The sequence below is a fragment of the Lontra canadensis genome, unplaced genomic scaffold (assembly GCF_010015895.1).
Source record: "Lontra canadensis isolate GAN:19392208 unplaced genomic scaffold, GSC_riverotter_1.0 scaffold60, whole genome shotgun sequence".
Taxonomy (NCBI): Eukaryota; Metazoa; Chordata; class Mammalia; order Carnivora; family Mustelidae; genus Lontra; species Lontra canadensis.
The window spans coordinates 4,354,461-4,370,273 of NW_022631054.1; the positions used below are offsets into that span (position 1 = coordinate 4,354,461).

General features: G+C 43.3%; 1 protein-coding gene across 3 annotated transcripts in view; it reads right to left on the reverse strand.

The window, feature by feature from the left end:
- The window catches only part of GRIK3 (glutamate ionotropic receptor kainate type subunit 3), a 219,171-nt gene that overhangs the window by 81,754 nt on the left and 121,604 nt on the right, over positions 1-15,813 (reverse strand). For all 3 annotated transcript variants that reach the window (XM_032877282.1, XM_032877283.1, XM_032877281.1), the window contains exon 2: positions 6,298-6,474. In XM_032877282.1, coding sequence (XP_032733173.1) covers positions 6,298-6,474 — 177 coding nt within the window. The remainder of the gene's footprint in view (positions 1-6,297; positions 6,475-15,813) is intronic.

Below are 15,813 nucleotides of genomic sequence, written 5' to 3' on the forward strand. Positions count from 1 at the left end.
GCGGTGAGGGCAAAGACCATATTATTGATGATCATGGCCATGGCACCTACAAAGATGGAACTGATGATAATGTTGACATTGTGGTATAATGGTGTGATGATGATGGGATTGATGTTGGTAAAATGTCAATGTTGTGATGTAATAGCAATGGTGATGGTAGGAATAATGATGGTGATATGCACATTGATGAGAGAGGATGTAATAACAGTCTGATGGTGATGACAGTAATTGTGGGATGATGTTGGTGTTGATGAGGCTGGTGATGATGATGATTCTGGCACCAGGACAATGGTGAGGATGAGGAAGATTATGATCACGGAGTGGGGATGTTGGCAAGGGTATGATTGATGAGATTGGTGTCGATGAAGATGTCAGTGTCATGACTGCCAATGGTAGTAGGAAAGATGATAATGATGTTGGCACTGATGAGATTGGTGATGAAGATGTCAATGTCATGACTGACAATGGTAGTAGGAATGATGGCGATGATGTTGGCACTGATGAGACTGGTGATGATGAAGCTGTGGGTGTATGGCAGTGATGGTGATGATGACAGTAGTGACCGTGATGGTGGTGATGATGTTGTGAAGAGTGGAGGTGATACCACTGTTGATGGTGACAACAGTAACTGGTGATGGTGCATTGGCATTGACAGTAGTGACAACGGTGGTGATAGGAGGATGATGGCCATGCTGAGGTTCATCCTACCAGAGATACAGTGATTATATCTCACGGCTAGGTGCCAGGAAGCACCTGTCCAATCACCTATTTCTTCTCTTTGGCCTCTCTCCTCATCCCTTTTTCTCCCCCCTCCATGTTCCTTCCACCTTCGGAGGCTCTTCCAGCCTGGAAGAGTGCTGCTGCCCCCGAGGGACCAGGGCAGGGGTTACAGCAGCAGCAGCAGCAGCAGCAGCAGCAGCAGCAGGAGCTTTATCTCCAGATGTTTCCAGGGCAGCAGCCAACTCTTGTTCTGGCAGCCCTGAGCACACACTGCAGTAATTACATTATTTGTAGCTTCAATTTGGAATCCATTTTCTGGTCATTTTACAGTAGCTCAGTGGTTCACAGTCATTGCAGGAGTCCACAGCCTGAATGCAGCCCCCCTCATCCCCTTTCCATGGCAATTGTAGTTATAGCAAAAATTACCCCAATCAATTTGTGTCTTAAAAGGAATTGAGCAGCCCAGAGAATAAGTCAAGGCAGAGGAGCCTGGGGAGTGCTGGGTCGATTCCAGGTCTGCTCTGGTCAGGCTTGGAAGAAAACACAGGCACTCTCTGGGTTGCTGGCTCAGACACCATTTGGCAGTCACTCATCTTTTAATTTTCTACAAAACAGTTAAAAATAAAGACAATAAGTGAAAGTCCCTTTGAATGGGGGAAAGGCCTCTTGGGCCTCCCGTGGAGGGAAGGACTAATTCGAGCGGAGCTGGTGGACGTGCCAGGCTCTGTGCACAGCGCCCGCTCCTCTGACGTGGCCCAAGGTGGCTGGATCCAGCTGTGATGGCAGGATTAATCATTCTCATTGGGTTAATTAGAATTAAGCCCAAGGTGATCCCCCAGAAGAGCCTTAATGATGCTTCAGAAGAATACATTTACAAAAACCAAAGATCAAAAGAAAAAATAAAGATCATGGGAACAAGGGACTCCCCAAGGGATGGAGTGTGCCTAAGGGGGAAGCAGGATCCAACTGCAGAAATGCCTCCAGGGTCAGACAGCGGTGGTTCCAATGACAGCAGGGGTCTGTCTTGGGTATGGTATCTATAGGAGGGACATTAAGGGAAAGTGATGGCAGAGAGGAGCCTCTTAAACTTTTTATATTGAGATGTAACATCATATAGTAAAGTGCATCAGTTTCAGGTAGACTTCCATGAAATTTTACATATAATTGCATCCATATAACTACTACTTGGATCAAAATATAAAACATTCCGAACACCTAGGAAGGTTATCTCTTCCCCTTTCCAGTTAATATATGCTGCACACTCCTCCCTTTCCCAGAAGTGACCACTGTTTATTCACTCGACATTATGCCTATGAGGCTCATCCATGATGTTTTGTGTAAGGAGAATTTTTTCTTCTTCTTTTTTTTAATTGTTAACTTAAATTCCATGAACAACTATACCCCAATCTATCCATTCTCCTGTCGATGAACCTTTAATTTATTTCCTGTAACATTCAGCTATTATTGATAAAGTAGACAGGAACTCTCTTGAAGGCATATGTCTCACTTTAGTGGACACTTCCAAACTCCCCTGAGAAGTTCAACCAGTTTTCACTCTCACCAACACTGTGTAGAAAAAAATAAACCTCATCCCCTACCTCCCACTATACAGAGAAAATCAGTGTGAGACAGGTCCTAGAGCTAACCATGAAAGACAAAACAACAGAGCTTCTAGGACGTGGGAGCAAATCTTCATGACTTGAGGATAGACAAAAATAGAACACAAAGCCATTAACTGTAATGGAAAATATTGACAAATCAGACCTCCTTAAGAACTTTGTTCCTCAAAAGATGTTTCTAAGACAGTGGGAAGGCAAGCTCCCTTGCTGCAAATACAGGCAATGCGCAAGTCCCACAAAGGACTCCTACCCACCATATGTAAAAGAATCCTACAAGTCAATAAGAAAATGACAAGCAGCTCCATTTTAAAAATGGTTAAAAGGCTCAAAAATCACTCCAGGAAAGAGAAGATCTGAATGATCTATGAAAATTTGAAAAGATGCTCAGGACCTCTGGTCACCAGGGAAATACAAAGTGAAACCACAATGAGATATCCACCACACGACCACCAGAAACAAAACTGACTTTATCAAGTGTTCATGATGGTGTCGACTGTTCCCCACTGCCGTGAGCCCCCCAGGGGGCTTGCTGCCAGGACTCTGGAAAGCCATCTGGCTGAACACATGACATCCTGTGACCTCATACTTCCACTCCTGCGTGTCTACCCATCAAAAACATTTGTGCATGTTTGTGCACTAAAAGATATCTACAAGAATGTTCATAGCAGCATTGCTTTCTGGGCCCAAATGGAAACAACTTGAATGTCCAATGATACATTTTAGTTTAAAAATTGTGGTGTGGGATGCCTGGGTGGCTTAGTTGGTTGGGCAGCTGTCTTAGGCTCAGGTCATGATCCCAGCGTCCTGGGATTGAGTCCCACATCGGGCTCCTTGCTCGGCGGGGAGCCTGCTTCTCCCTCTGCCTCCATCTGCCAGAGTTCTCTCTCTCTCTCTCTGACAAATAAATAAATAAAATCTTAAAAAAAATTGTGGTATATTTGTATAGTGGACCACTACACAACAATAAATAGATTCCTATTATATCCAATAACATAGATGAATGTCAAGGGTATATTCTACACACTGCCAAAATGTACACACTGGTATTCTATTTATGTAAAGTTCAAAAACAGACAGAGAAGCATATGTATGGCACTGGTAGTCAGAACAATGGTTCTTTAAGACAGCAGTGAAGAGGCAAAAAGACATAATATAGGAGAAGATGTGGACGATAATCACATAATCACACACACACACGCATCCAGGGATCACAGTTTAAGAGGTGAAGACTTGACCTTGTCTGGGGACTTGGGGTGGGCTCCTCTGAAGACCTAGACAAGTGGCAGGGCGGGGGTGAGATAGGGAAGGGGCATCACAAAGATAATAGCAAGTGCAAAAGCCCTGTGGTAGGAGAAAGCATGGCACCTGGAGGACCACAGGCAGGGCTAGAGCCCAGAGGCCAGACGTGGTTGGAAAGTCACATCTGGGCTGGACTGGACAGGTCCCCATGGGCTCTGATGATTTGGAGAAAGAACAAAAGGACACACCAGCTGGAGTTTTAAGCAAACAAGTCAGGTGGTGGGGGATGAGGGGGTGTGGCTTTGGTCCCATGGCCCTGTCTGGCTGGACTTCCAAAACTGGATGTTTCTGTCCCAGATCTACTCACCCGCTACCTGGCAGTTCCACATCGCATGGAACTCTAAGTTCCCACTGGAGGAAGTACCTCAGAAGACTCTGGGGTTCTGCCCTGGGCTCACTGCTGGCTGGGGAAGGCCCCCGTGCTCACTCGCAAGTATGCTACTGAAGAGTCGTCATATTATTTTAGAGACTTTTAGAAAAAATGGACAGAATACCCAGCCTAGCCCTTTGGGGTCATCGTGCCCACGTAAACCTCTGTTCTGATTCCAGGCGTTTGTTCTGTGTCCTCACCTTTTCACTGAGCATTTTTGGTTGAGTTCAGTCACTTTCTAGCTGGACGAGGCCAGGCAGAGGATGCCAGCAGGGGCTCTCAGTGGGGAGGTGGATAGCTGACTGTAAGTGTTGGCCACAAGGCATGCGGAGAGAGAGCTGAGAGGATGCGGGTAGAGAGGACAACAGGCCAGCATAAGGAGAAGGGTGATGGGCAAAGGGCCACTTTCCGAGGCTAACAGGGTGGGGTTCTTCCAGTTTGTGTGCAGGCTGCCTCTGAGACTCAAGGAAGGGTCAGGGGTATTGTGCTCAGTGTCAGGGATCCTGTGCCCTTCAGTTTACAAGGCATGGAGGAACAGGGCAGGTGAGAGAGGGACCAACTGTGGAGAAAGTACTTGTAGGTGAGGCCCTGAACCTGATGGCTCAGTGGGTAGAGAGCAAACCAACCAAAGTAATAAGAGAAAAGTCAGTATAGTTACCTTGTACATGCCAGACACTGTTCTAGGCACTTCACAGAAATGGGTCCATATTGTAGAAGAAAAAAAAAAAACTGAGGCACAAAAACTGAGGTACAAGGTATATTGTTCAAGGTCACAATTAATATCAGAATAGACAAGATGCAAGGCTAGGCAGTCTGGCTCCAAGCTCATGCTACACTGCCTTTCTATGCTAAGATGTTTACCCACAATGGGGCTTTGGAAAACTGAGCCACCCCCAGGAAGCACTTTGGCAGGTCTATACCTGGGAGTCCAGAAGACTTTGATTAGCTACTGGGAGCCCCTTAGAAAGACCAAGGGGATATTTTGGATGAGCCTCAGTCTACCCAACATGCATGAAGGACACTGTCATTAAGTTCAGCCGACAGGGGCCCTGAGTAATGTTGCTCAGGCTCTCATGCCCCATTCTCACATTATTCATTCATTGTTTTATCCAATAAATATTTCAATGAGCAGTTACTACATAGCAGTCTTTTAGATGCTAGGGTTTTATCAGTTAACAAGAAAGAGCCTTCCTTCCAGTAGTATTGGAGAGAAGGGGAAACACATCAAATACACACCATTATTTAACTACAAACTGTGGTAAGTGTCTTGAAGAAGAAAAGCAAGGGGTTATGATGGCAAATTGTAGGAAAAATGACCTTCTCTTCCCTGGGAGTGAGATTCCTTAGGTCTGAGATTTTTAAATGGAGTTCCAGGGAACTCTAGGGATATATGGAAGCTATTTCTAGAGTTATCTGAGCCTCTAAATTCAATTAAATGTATATGTGTATAAATTGTATTTTTAAAAGAGTAATGGAGGAGCATATGTGTATACTCAAATGTGCTATATGTCACCTTGGAAACTGCTAGCTCATTCAGGTATTGACAAGTTGCTCCCCCCCCCACACCCGAGGATCTTGGAATAAAGTTCTCCCGTCCTGTCTGTGCAGTCATTGGAGCTTATTGTATATGTATCACTAATAAAGAAGGATGCAACCCGACATTTGTTTTGTTTTATTTTGTAAAATTCAGGTGTGGGGAAAACTGACTGGATTTAGTAAAACTTATTTTTATGACTCACAATTTTCCTGCTATCGTGCAGCTAAAACAAAATATGGAAATGTACTGAATGCTGAGGCTAATGTCAAACTTCAAGTGTCATCCATAGACTCTGGGGTCAAATTGTGTGAGCCATAGAAAAAGCTTCATTGTTTTTTAGTAAGTCTTTTTATGGCAACTTAATGTTGCATATTTTAATTATTGATATTCTGGGTAGGATTTCAATGAAAGAAAAACAAGTTTGAAAATTCCAGCTTCAGTTCAAAGGTGTTGGGGATATGAGCTGACCTCTACATTTATACCTCTTCAGCCCCATCTCAGGCCTCATTCTCTACCTCCTCCCATGGCCGCTCATTCCCTCATGGCACCTGCCAGTGAAATTCCTGGTGGACAGCCTGGGGAATGACACAGCCTAAGCTGAAATGGAAATGAGGCAGATTCCCAAACCAGAAGACATAGACTCTGAGCCTGAAGCCCACCAAAAGCTGGGACCCGGCGTCAGGACCCTGGACAGCAAACAAGGCTGCCTCTGTCCCCATCCTGAAAGATAACAGTCAAGACTGCATACTCACCCTTCTTGGTGGCCTCAAAGCTATCATGAAAGTGAATCCTCTGGATGTCATAGGTCAAGGTTGTGTTGGGCAGCAGAGTCCTGTTCCTGTTGATGATGTTGGCAGAAAATCGAAAGGCATGCTCCTCAGCATTCATGACCTGGGCATTGGGGCCATCCGCATACTCGAAGATTCCTCCTGTAAGGGATGGGTAAAATCGTGTGTGCTGCGGAAGGGGAAGGGCATGTTAACAAAGATGCTTGGCTCGAAGGTTTTATGGACAAGATTCCCCTGCCAAAAGTGTTCAATATTATCCTAGATAATTCCATGCATAGAAATTGACTAGAGCGTAAGAAATACAAAGATCCTCCTAGTTTATTTCACTCAGCCAGCAACAGAGACTGACACCACAGACTGACAAACAGCCAAAGAAAATGACCAACTTAGTAATATTGCTATGAAAATTCCCAATAGAGTGCTGGCAAGTAGAATCTATTAGAATATTACTGGGAAAACATACCATGACCAGGTATAGTTATGTTCAATATAAAGAAAGGGAGGTTGAACATAAATCTATGAATATCATTCCATCAAGAGCTCAAAGGAAAAAAAATAACATATGATCAACTCACAAGATGTAAAAAGGCATCTGATAAAATCCAAAATCCACTGCTGTTAAGAATGCTTAATAAACTAGCACCAGAAAAGTTACTACCTTGAAGCATCTTTAGCTCAAATCTGCCTTCAATATCACACTAATGGTAAACACTAGAGACATTCTCATTAAAGAGATAAAGGAGGGGTAAAGATTCACACCACACCATTAACCAACAAAACAAGAAAGAAAAAGAATTTAGAGATACACCTCTTGGAGGAAAAAAAATTCTTGCAAATTATATAAATATTTTCCTGAAAAACCTTAATCCCCAAACACAAAAATTAGTTAAGAAGTAGCAGGAGCAGGGCACCTGGGTGGCTCAGAGGTTAAAGCCTCTGCCTTCAGCTCAGGTCATGGTCTCAGGATCCTGGAATCGAGCCCCGCATCGGGCTCTCTGCTCAGCAGGGAGCCTGCTCCCTCCTCTCTCTCTGCCTGCCTCTCTGCCTACTTGTGATCTCTCTGTCAAATAAATAAATAAAATCTTAAAAAAAAAAGTAGCAGGAGCAGGAGGGTCGAGTTAAATAACCAGTTAGCACAAATTAATACAATTTCTTTATATCAGCAACAACTGTAAGGAAACTTAATGGTAAAAGATCTCCTTTCTAAGATCAACAAAAATATTACACAATGAATAAGAAAACAAATAAGAAGTGAGCAATCTCAGCATTGAAAATGACAAAGACTGGGGTGCCTGGGTGGCTCAGTGGGTTAAAGCTTCTGCCTTCAGCTCAGGTCATGATCTCAGGGTCCTGGGGTCGAGCCCCACATCAGACTCTCTGCTCAGCAGGGAGCCTGCTTCTTCCCCTCTCCCCCTCTGACTACTTGTGATCTGTCTGTCAAATAAATAAATAAAATCCTTAAAAAAAAAAAGAAAATGACAAAAACACTACAAGGGAGGGATGTAACAGCAGACTTCGATGAGGAGACATAGCATGGTCCATGACAGTTAGGCTCAAGAATAGAGGTGTCAGTTTATTCCAAATTAATTTTTCAGTTTAATGCAATTCCAATCAGAATCACAGAAGGGTTTTTTCTTTTACTGGACAAGATGACTAAAATGTATCAGGAAGACTAACCAGGAGATAGCAGCCTAAAGAGATGACAGGTGATCTGCACTGCCGGATTTAAAAAGCATCATAAAAGCCAAAATAATTAAAAACATGTCCTAATGGCATATGAAAATGCAGACAGATCAATGGGATAAGATAAAAAGCCCCCAGAAAGAGATTCAAGTAGAGATAAGTATTTAAGACATGACAAAAGTGGCTGTTTCCAATCAGTAAGTAAAATATAATTTATTCATTAATTGAGCTGAGACAATTATTCAATTATTTGGGAGAAATTTAAGTTAGATTCCAATCTTAAACCATATATCAAAATAAGTTCCAAATGGATTAAAGATTAAAGAGCAAGAAATAAGGGAAGGAAGGAGGAAAAAAAAAACAGTATAAAGGTACCAAAAAAGAAGATGTACGTGAATATTATAGAATATTGAGGTGGAAGAGCTCCTTCTAGGCATTATAATAAAGTCAGAAACCAAAGAAGAGATGCTGATAACACCACAGAAATAATATATATCGAGTAATAATATATCAAAACTACCATGAACAAAATTAAATGGCAAACATCAAACTTGGAAAAATATTTATAACATATTTGGCAGTATAAAAGTTGATGTTTTTATTTTATAAAAATAAAAAATAAAAAGTCAACAAAAAACCACAAATACTCCAAAAGCAAAATGTGCAAAGGGCAAGCATGGGCATTTCGCTAAAGAAAAAATAATACAAAGCAGCTATTAACATACGAAGAAATGTGTGTCTCCCTAAAAATCAAATAAACTCCATTTCAGCCAACAGTGAGATACCACATCTTGCCTGTCCCACTGACAAACATAAAATAACTTAAAACACCCAGGTTTGCTGAGGGCGTTTGGAAACAGACACTTGCTTGACTGTTGATGGAAGTGGCAACTGGTATACCTCCCCTTCCTGGTGGCCATCAGCAAATATCAGAAGCTTTAAAAATGCTTAGGTCTTTGATTCAATATTTCTCCTTGATTCAATACTTCTGTTTCTAGGAATTGACTCTGATAGCAACAATGGACACACGGATCACGTATGGAGAGGAGGATCTAGGGATGTCCAACACCAGAGAGGGAGTCCATAAACTGTAATAAGCTATATATTTCCATGGAATAGCAAAAATTTAATGATTTGGGAAATACCCACGACATATTTTTAAGTGAAAAACAAAGGTTATAAAGTTGGAGATACAGTGCAATTCCACGTTAGAAGAGGGAGAACAGAAAAAGATAAGGAGGAATCTATCCCATTGACTGAAAAATAGGAGGGGTTTCTAAACAGCACAAGCGAACAGTCCTATGTGGTAGATTTCTTATTTTGTTCTCTGTGCTTACTCTTTATTTTCCAAACGAAGCTTTATGTTAATGTCTTTACTCTTTTAAAAAATCGACTTCATGGCGGTATTATTTACGTTAAGAAATTCCACAAAATGCATCTTGTTTTAAGTGTACAATGATTTTTGGATAAATTTATGGCATTGTGTGACCATCATTACAATTCTGAACATTCCCGTCACCCCAGAGAGGTCCCTTGAGCCTGTTTACGGTCAATCACAGTTTTCAGCCCCAGCCCCAGGCAACCACTAATTTACTTTCTGTCTCTAGAGATTTATCTTTTCTGGACATTTCATATAAATAGAATCATGCAGTAGGTGGTCTTTGGGTCCTTTTGCTTAACACATTTTTGAGCTTTATCCACGTTGTAGCACATCTCAGTGCTTCATTCCTTTTTAGCTGTTAAATAATAGTACTTTCTCTCGCATTTTATTTACCCATTCACCACCCAGTTAATGGGTATTTGGGTTGTTTCCACCATTAAGAAATTTTTTTTAAATGAGTATTTTAAAAAGTGAACAAATCAATGTACCCCCCAACCCAGTCCTCCAGCAGGCTTACAATCTGTAACACGTAGTGTGCACACATGGGAGTCTGCGTGGGTGTGCATACACAGGCTGGGAAAGCACATATAACAGGATGAGAAGAATACATCCCAAAATGTCAAGAGGGCTTCTCTTTGAGTGGCAAGATTGTGGGAGACTTTAATTTCCTTCTTTGTGTTTTTCTGTATTTTCCAAAAGTTCTGCAGCGAACATGTGTTCTATTTCTAATCAGAAGAGCCATCATGTGATGGTGTGTATGTGTTTAAAGGAAAATAAATGATCAAAATACCATATGATCCAGTAATTCTAGGGATTTTAATTTACTGCTCGGGATTTAGCATTTCTGGGATATAAATTTAGAATAACTTAGAGATACATAAACACATTTATGTCGAAGGATATTCTTGACATAATATTGAAAAAATAGAAACAACTTAATGTCCCAAAGTAGGAGACTATTTGATGTATTAAAAGCCATCCATATGGCAGAACAACTTGCAGGCATTAAAGAGTGAGGGTACAGGATGGTATGACATGGTATCTGGGATTTGCTTCAAAATCATAGGGGAGGGGTAGTTGTGAAGGGGATACAAATAGGTCTGGAAAGGTCATGGGTTCCTGGTTGCTGGGGCCAGGTGGTGGATACACAGGGATCCATTATACCATTTTCCCTAAATGGATATGGCAGACATCCTCCGTAATAAAACATTATTTAAAATCATTGTATAAATAAGACAAAATGAACAAATCATGGTAGTGCAATCAGAAAAGAGATACAATATTATTTGCAGACGCTTATTACTGTTTTCTTAACAACTCAAGAGAATCAGATGGAAACCTACTAGAAGCCAGACAGCTCCTCAAAGAGCCAGCATACAAATACAGAAAAAATGTACAGCCTTCCTATACATCAGCAATAAACAGTGAGAAATTATAAGGAAACAGAGAGACCCTATTCACAAAGGCAACAATGAAAAAAATAAAATATTTTACAATAAATGTGCAATTCTTATACCAAGGAAACTACAAAACTTTACTGGAGGACATAAAAGGAGGCTTGAATAAATGGAGAGACATAACTTTCTCCTGGAAGAGAAGGCTCAATATTGTAAAGATGTCAGTTCTCCTCAAATTAATTTATATATTTAATGCAATTCCAATTAAAATCAAAAAGGACATACCAGAAGGGCATACACCAAAATGTTAACAGAGGTTCTTTCTAGAAAGTAAAAAGATAATGGATTGCTTTGCTTAGTGCTTTTTTCCTCAAGTCCTCTGCACTGAGCAAGAGCTTTGGTAATAAGGAAAAAAGCTTTAAAAAAATGCTCTTAAGGAATACCTAATGATACAGAAAATGCCCCAAATGCCCCCAACAAAGCAACAAAATTATATTATAGTTTGAATTCTATTTATCAAACTGAAAACACATTATCTATATACCTTAGAAAAAAGACTGGAAAGATTTGTACCAACATTTGACCAAATGAGTATTTCTGGATAGAAAGGGTTTATGGATATTCTAGCTTGTTCCTTGTATTATCTTGATTTTTCCAGGTTACTTACAATAAATATGCATTCTTTTTATTATTTTAAAATGTAAAAACAAAAAAAAAATTATTCAAGGGAGCCCGGGAAGAAGTGTAGTCATTACAGATCTCCAGCCTAAACAAGGGTCAAAGGTCAGGGGACAAGGAGACATTTCCAAGGGTTTTACTCCTTCCCAGCCTCTCACATCTTGGCAGTTGGGCTACAAAGGAGCGGGGCTGATAGCTCACTAGGGGACACATCAGGCACTGAGATCCCAGCCTGGAGGGTATGCCATTCAGTTCCATAAATACCCACCGATCTCTGCCACATTCCAACATACCACCGAGTCCTAGCACATCAAGAAAACTTAACATCAGGCTTCTGCCCCACAGGAAAGCTCGGGCAACCACAAGCAGACAATAACCAGCCAATGTGCGGGGCTCAGCTATTGGACGCAAAAACGGAAATGTTCCCAACTCAGATTCTGATGACGATTATGCCTCAGTCTGAGCCCTAGCCCTTTCCACTGGGGAAGTTACTCAATCTCTCTGAGACTCAGTTTCTGCATCTGCAAAATGGGGCACCTACTTCCAAGGGTTGACCATTGCAAGGAAGAGAGAAAATTATGTAATGAAATGCATGTCATGTGGTGAGAACTTAATTCATGACAATTCTCAAAAGAATGCCATTTAGAAGAACAAAATCAATTTTAAACTTCTCTGTTCTAGGCCAGTGGTCGACAAGCTTTTTCTGGAAAGGACAAGACATTAAATATTTTGGCTTTGTGGACCAGATGGGTTTACTTAACTCTTCCTTCGGAATGTGAAAGTGATAGACAATGGTTTTGCAAACAAGTAGAGCTGCGTTTCAATAAAACTTTACTTACAAAAACAGGGGGCCAGCTGGATTGGGCCAGTGGGCTGCAGTCCATCCCCTCTTCTAGGGGAAGGGCAGCCTTTATCTTAAAGGGAAAAGTCCCGGAGGGCCTGGAGAAGGTAAGACTATGATAGTACTAACCTGCTGTGCAAAGGATCCCAAGATGTGATGTTGAGTTTTGAATGGGGAGGAGGGGAGAAGGGCCTAAAAGGAAGGCAACAGCTAGGATGTGGACCCAAAAAGGGAGAAAGGAGGAGACGATGACTCATGGCCAAGGGTGGATGAGGCTGGTACGAAATCCTCCACGGCAGGAAGGGGCCAGGTTAGCACGGTGGTGCCCAGTGCTTCCTTTCCAGTGAGGCTGCACTGAGCTGTCACCTCCCTTCCTTACAGGAGACCTGACCCTGAGTAAATTTGGCCACAGAAAATGGACACCAGATTGTGCTCTTTGGGGAAAGTGAGGGCAGGGTCCAGCACAGGGTGAACTGGGGCAGAAAGAAGATAAGAGGTGCAGGAGGTGGGATGAGAGAGAAGACAAGTCAAAACAAGCAGAGATTCAGAGAAGCTGGAAACCCAGGAACAGTGTCAGAGATGCTGCCAGGAAGAGACTGCCCCTCCCCCACTCCCAAACCCAGTGCAAGGATAGGCATCATTCTACTTGAACATGTCAAGGGCCAGGTGACCCCAAACATTTCAGTGTCTCGGGACACCCCAGCAACAAATATTTGGGTGAACATAGAGGTTCAGAGAGTGGGTTCTGGAAGCAGCAGAACTGGGTTTGAACCTTCCATACATAGGTTGCACTTTTCTATAGAGAATTGTTCTCAGCTGAAGGGAGACACCTTGCCCAGAAGGTTAGCCCACTCACTTTGACACTGGGGGCAGTTTGCAGTCACTGATGACTCATGCACACTGGGGCTCAAAAGGGTGGTACCCTGGCCTCTGGGATGCATTCATGCCCCAGAGCCCCCCTAGCACCTCCATGCTGTATCAGGCAAATCCAGATCTCACCCAAGGCGGCATCTTTGCCTACCCTGTCCCTGTCTCTACCCTGCTTTGCTTATTTGCTGACAGGGTTTTCCTAAAGAACTCTCTTCCCCTCTATCAACCTTGTGTATCTCAATCCCTGCCTCAGGCTCTGCATCTGGGAGACCTAACCTAAGATGGGAGTGGCATGATTCCAGGGGAAGTATCAATCACACTATCTTTTCATGTTTTTGAAGGAAGGGAAAGGGAGCAGTGAACCTCCCTAACTGACAAACTGTCAACGGTTCTTCTACCTTCTCCCTACCTACCTCTTGAACCCTTTCCCTTTTGTGCAGGGATCTGTACAGATCCAGAACCTTTGGAAGCTCCAGATCTGATGGGCTAGGGTTCTGATTTATGGAAGAAAAACTGCTTTGGGTCTTGGTTTCTGGAGGTAGCACCCCGCCCCACTTAGAGACAGTTCCCCCACTCAATTGGCTCCTCTCCGTTTTCTCCCTTCCCATACATTCCTCATGATCGTTATTTAAAGAGGCTAATAAGTAGGTTGGCACCGTTGATTAATGCATAATCTTAATCATGATTGCATAGTGTAATTGGCATTAATTTGAAGAGCCAGTTCATTATGAAAATAATTGTCACTGCTTTCTGCTTTAATAAAATGGAGCAGAGACACCAGGGCTGCGGAAGAACTGGGGTGGGGTGTGTGTATGTGTGAGAGAGAGAGAGAGGGAGAGAGAGAGAGAATTAAATCCCAGAAGATGTAAGCAGGGGTGGGGCACAGCTGGAAAAGGAACATTTTCTTCAAACAAAATCTCGAGTGGAAGTCCACTGGGTAAAAATAAAAAAAAATAATAATAACAAACTGATGTGTCAGGGATGATGTTGAGTGCTTTCCACACTCTTCATTGAATACTCACAGAACCTCTAAAAACCCATTAGCTAGAAAGTATTATTGTCCCATTTCACATAAGAGAAAACTGAGGCCCAGGGAGGTTCGGGATGCTCTTATAACTACTCCGTAGTAGATTCCCTTCTGCAACCAAAGCCAGCTTGTTAGAGTTAATTGTGAAATTTTCAAAGTGAGCCAGCAGCTTGAAATCAGCCACGGTGAGAGTATTTACACCACGGAAATAAGCAGATGCTGCAAATTAGGGCTTTTTTCCCTAGAAAGTGTGTTTAAGTCAAATACCGCTGCCCAAGCTTCTTTCTACCATCTGGGCACTTAGAGACTTGACAGCATGGTTCCTGAGAAGGCTCTGCAAGCCTCCAGGGCTCCAGCAGGCACAGGGCAAAAACCACTAGTTCAAACCTCCCCTGATCTCCGGGGTGATACTGATGGCCAGGGGTCGAGGAAGGAGGGATTGAATTAGCTGTGCCAACCAGAACCAACCTGCTTCTTGCTCCCTCTACCATGATGTGCTGTTGTATGTTTTGAGAAAAATTCTGAATACCTTAAGCAAAAATGCCCTCTTTTTTTTTAGAAGTAGGTTCCATGCCCAGTGTGGGGCCCAACAGGGTACCCGACTGAACTCATGACCCTGAGATTTAGACCTGAGCTGAGATCAAGACGAGTCAGACACTTAACCAACTGAGCCACCCAGATACCCTCTAGACGCCCATATTTTTAAAAATTCCTTTTTCTATCTCTAGAAATGTGCCCCATGGTGGAATTTCCCTGCCTCCCAGGTGAGCCTAGGACCGCCTGTGTGTGACCTCAGAAAACGGGAGGAAAGACTGTCCCGGCTGCCAGGCCAGGCCTCCTTCCTGCAACATTAAGGGCAAGGACCCTGGCGGTCCCCCCACCCCACCACACACACACATTCCCTCCCGTCTGTTGGCCCTAGAGACACCCAGAGTTACAGGTCTTAGGGCAAGGACGGTAAAAGGCTGAGTCCCTTTGCTTAAGCCCACGACCTCACGACTGTCTAGGGCTGCTCTAGAGCCTGTTGAGCTTGTCCTTTCTCTTGAACAACTCTGTGCTCCTGAGTTTGGCCCTGGCAGAAGCAGCCCAGCCCTGAGCGTGGGGAGCCCGGGAGACTCGGCGGGACCTGCACTTGCTTCCCCCCTCTGTCTGGCAGCAGAGTCCCAGGAGACACCCATGTTCCCACTACCAGGCCCAGGCACTGTCTGTCCTCCGGGGCTTGAGTCTGCTCTTTCTTTTCTGGTCTGCTTTGTTCTTTTTCTGAAGTTTCCAAGGTGTCGTGGAGATTAATTGAGACGCTGATCAGCGAGATTGTTGCTAACAGCCTCTTCACAGGGCCCGCCTCCCTGTCTGCTCTGATCAAGTTCTCTCCTCTCCCTGCCAGGGCCCCTGAGGCTCTGTGCAGCCTGTGCGTTGGAAGAAGTAGGCTCTGCTCTCTACTGTACCTTAGCCAGCCTTTGGGGGACCCTGACGGTGCCTCTGAACTTGGTTTTGGGCCTCTGTATGCTGTTGTCTCAGCAGGAGGAGGAGTCGGGGGACAAGTTCGATGGCTTTCCCTGCTGGGCATAATGTGGAGTTTGTAGAAGGCAAGCAGAGCCTAGCA